At 51.7% G+C, this 4,450-nt stretch overlaps 1 protein-coding gene across 1 annotated transcript; it reads left to right on the top strand.

The window, feature by feature from the left end:
- LOC104728044 lies at nt 1,443–2,588 on the top strand. The gene has a single exon (XM_010447087.1). The coding sequence runs from the start codon at nt 1,443–1,445 to the stop codon at nt 2,586–2,588; it is 1,146 nt and encodes a 381-aa protein (XP_010445389.1).

Genomic DNA, 4,450 nt, shown 5'->3' with positions numbered 1-4,450 from the left:
AAGCAGAGGACGGCGGAGAACGCATAACAATTACAGAGCGGGGACCATCTTACCGGTCCCCACAAGCCGGAGCGGGATCGCCTCAAGTCTCCGGAGTGTCGAATCATACAGGCAAATATAGACCCCTCCGACCCCTCGCGAACCGTCGGCATCGGGTCCGAACTCGACGAACACATAAAGACAAAGCTGATCGCTTTTCTGCAGTCTCGAGCTTCCACATTCGCCTGGTCAACAAAAGATACGGTCGGAATAAGCCCCGAAGTCATGTGCCATAGGCTCAACATCGACCCCACATTCAAGCCGGTCAGGCAGAAACGCAGGCGTTTGGGCCCGGATCGAGTCAAGGCGGTCCAGGACGAAGTCGAACGACTACTCAAGGCAGATCAAATAGTGGAAGTCCAGTACCCTGATTGGTTGGCTAATCCGGTGGTGGTCAAAAAGAAAAACGGCAAGTGGAGAGTCTGCGTGGACTTCACCGATCTCAACAAAGCTTGTCCTAAGGACAGCTTCCCTTTGCCGCACATAGACCGTCTCGTTGAAGCTACGGCCGGCAACCAACTGCTTTCATTTATGGATGCATTCTCAGGGTATAACCAGATCGCCATGAGTCCGGCCGACCGCGAGAAAACGGCGTTCATCACAGATAGGGGCACCTACTGCTACAAGGTAATGCCGTTCGGATTGAAAAACGCCGGAGCAACCTACCAGCGATTGGTAAACATGATGTTCGCGGATCTGCTCGGCAAAACCATGGAGGTCTATATAGACGATACGCTGGTCAAGTCTTTGATCGCAGAACAGCACGTCCAACATCTGACGGAGTGTTTTGACATCTTGGATCAATTCCAGATGAAATTAAACCCAACGAAGTGTACGTTCGGAGTTACTTCCGGAGAATTCTTGGGGTACATCGTCACTGAACGGGGAATAGAGGCGAATCCTAAACAGATTGAAGCCATACTGGGACTACCGTCACCGACCAACAAGCGAGAAGTACAACGCCTGACTGGCCGGATCGCCGCTCTGAATTGTTTCATCGCCCGATCAACNACCCCTTTTACCAACTGCTTCGCGGAAATAAGGATTTTCATTGGGACGAGGAATGCGAGGTCGCCTTTAATCAGCTAAAGGAGTATCTGACTTGCCATCCAATGTTAGTCAATCCGGAGGACGGCGAGACGTTGTACCTCTACGTCTCGGTTTCAAGTTCAGCAGTCAGCGGGGTGTTAGTCCGAGACGATCGCGGAGATCAAAAGCCCATCTTCTATACAAGCAAAGCACTAAACGACGCGGAATCACGATACCCCACGCTGGAAAAACTGGCCCTTGCGGTGATCATCGCAGCACGGAAACTGCGACCCTATTTTCAGTCGCTCTCTATCGTCGTGCTTACTGACCAACCACTCCGAACCATCCTCCATAGCCCTCTCCAATCCGGACGCATGGCGAACTGGGCAGTCGAACTCAGCGAGTACGATATCGAATACCGTTCTCGCCCAAGTCTGAAGTCGCAAGTTCTGGCTGACTTCATCACCAAACTATCGCCCGAGCTCGACGACCCCACCCCCGCGGATGAGCAATGGACAATGTTCGTCGACGGTTTATCAACGAGTCACGGCTCCGGGGTGGGACTTATCCTCCGATCCCCCACCGGTGAAATCCTTGAGCAGGCGTTAAAGCTCAACTTCAAAGCGTCGAACAACGAAACCGAATACGAGGCCGTTCTCGCGGGACTCCGGTTAGCCCGGGGACTTGGAGTCAAACACCTGCAGGTCTTCTGTGACTCCCAACTCGTAGTCAGCCAATTCAGCGGAGAATTCGATGCCAAAAACAAGCGAATGGGAGCATATCGACAGTTGGTCCGCTCGTTATCCAGAGAATTTGCATCTTTCTCTCTGACGAAGGTCCCACGGAACGAGAATGCCTCAGCCGACGCCCTCGCAGCTCTGGCAAACCGCTCCGACCCCGAGTTACGACGTACCATTCCAATTGAATGCATCGATGCTCCCAGCATTGATCCAGACAGCCAGATCACCGTCATCAACGACGACTCAATCCCGATGGAAGTCGACGAGCTTATAGAAGATATGACGGACATCGCCAAACCTCCGGAGGATTGGCAACTTGAGATCAAACTTTACATCTCCGACGGTATCGTCCCGACAGACCGATGGGCAGCTCGACGACTGAAGGACCGAAGTGCCAGGTACATCCTTTTGGACGGTGAACTGTTTCGCCGAAGTGCGTCAGGAGTATTCCTTACCTGTGTTACTCGGGACGAAGCCGAACGCATCATGATGGAGGTGCATGAAGGCGAGGGTGGCAATCATTCTGGCGGACGCGCACTTGCTCTTAAAATCAAAAAGGATGGTCACTATTGGCCTACCATGATGGCCGATTGCGAAACTTTCGTGGCCAAATGCGAAGCTTGTCAGCGCCATAGAACAATGCGGCACGTCCCGCCCGAACTGCTAAATACCGTGACAGCTCCATATCCTTTTATGCGCTGGGCCATGGACGCCATAGGACCTTTGCCGGCGTCCAAATCCAAGAAGTATGTCATGGTGCTGACTGATTACTTCACCTAGTGGGTGGAGGCAGAATCTTTCACGAGGATCCAATCCTTAGACGTGACCAACTTCATCTGGAAGAACATCATATGTCGCCACGGACTTCCATACGAGATTGTCACCGACAACGGCACCCAATTCACCCAATTCCTGTCGAAGTGGCAAATCCGTCTCAGCACTTCGACTCCTTGGTACCCGCAAGGTAATGGTCAAGCTGAAGCCACGAATAAGTCGATCGTCGATGGACTCAAGAAACGACTCGGTCGAAGGAAGGGAGCACGGGACAGTCCCCCTTCTCTCTCGCATATGGTCTCGAAGCACTTGCCCCGGCCGAAGCAGGAGTCCCGACACTTCGTCGTACTATGATGGTCGATAATCCCGAACTCAATGACAAAATGCTAATCGACCACAACGACCTTGTCGAAGAGTTGCGCGATAAAGCTCTAGTTCGAGTGCAACACTACCAAGATNATGGTGCTGACTGATTACTTCACCTAGTGGGTGGAGGCAGAATCTTTCACGAGGATCCAATCCTTAGACGTGACCAACTTCATCTGGAAGAACATCATATGTCGCCACGGACTTCCATACGAGATTGTCACCGACAACGGCACCCAATTCACCCAATTCCTGTCGAAGTGGCAAATCCGTCTCAGCACTTCGACTCCTTGGTACCCGCAAGGTAATGGTCAAGCTGAAGCCACGAATAAGTCGATCGTCGATGGACTCAAGAAACGACTCGGTCGAAGGAAGGGAGCACGGGACAGTCCCCCTTCTCTCTCGCATATGGTCTCGAAGCACTTGCCCCGGCCGAAGCAGGAGTCCCGACACTTCGTCGTACTATGATGGTCGATAATCCCGAACTCAATGACAAAATGCTAATCGACCACAACGACCTTGTCGAAGAGTTGCGCGATAAAGCTCTAGTTCGAGTGCAACACTACCAAGATGCAGCGGCTCGATACTATAATAAGACTGTTCGTCAGCGGCGTTTTAACGAAGGCGATCTAGTTCTGCGAGAAGTGTTCGAGAACACCAAGGAAGTAAACGCCGGTAAACTCGGCGCTCGATGGGAGGGACCATACCTCGTGTNCAATTCCTGTCGAAGTGGCAAATCCGTCTCAGCACTTCGACTCCTTGGTACCCGCAAGGTAATGGTCAAGCTGAAGCCACGAATAAGTCGATCGTCGATGGACTCAAGAAACGACTCGGTCGAAGGAAGGGAGCACGGGACAGTCCCCCTTCTCTCTCGCATATGGTCTCGAAGCACTTGCCCCGGCCGAAGCAGGAGTCCCGACACTTCGTCGTACTATGATGGTCGATAATCCCGAACTCAATGACAAAATGCTAATCGACCACAACGACCTTGTCGAAGAGTTGCGCGATAAAGCTCTAGTTCGAGTGCAACACTACCAAGATGCAGCGGCTCGATACTATAATAAGACTGTTCGTCAGCGGCGTTTTAACGAAGGCGATCTAGTTCTGCGAGAAGTGTTCGAGAACACCAAGGAAGTAAACGCCGGTAAACTCGGCGCTCGATGGGAGGGACCATACCTCGTGTCTAGAGCGGTTCGTCCAGGCGTCTACGAACTCGTAACCATGGCCGGGGAACGGATCAAAAACTCTTGGAATGCGGCCCACTTGAAACGTTACTACAGCTAAGTCGTTGTTACGACTCTGCCCAGGAGTTTTCGGGACTCCGAACTCCATTTATCTTTCCTTTGTAATACGAACTACGGTTAGCTTGATCCCCACTTCGGGGTACGTAGGCAATTCCTTATCTTTTAAAGATGAAGCGAATGCAGCTAATATATTACTAAAGTTTTTTTCCAGTTAAAAAAACTTCTTCTTATTTTCGAACACATTCAGATCGGCGACAA

This window comes from Camelina sativa, chromosome 11, assembly GCF_000633955.1.
Source record: "Camelina sativa cultivar DH55 chromosome 11, Cs, whole genome shotgun sequence".
Taxonomy (NCBI): Eukaryota; Viridiplantae; Streptophyta; class Magnoliopsida; order Brassicales; family Brassicaceae; genus Camelina; species Camelina sativa.
The sequence above is the reverse complement of the archived record's forward strand: the minus strand, read 5'-3'. Positions and strand labels throughout refer to the sequence as shown.

Excerpts from the sequence above, each read along its gene's own strand:
- LOC104728044 (XM_010447087.1), top strand. The coding sequence starts at position 1,443 with ATGGCGAACTGGGCAGTCGAACTCAGCGAGTACGATATCGAATACCGT.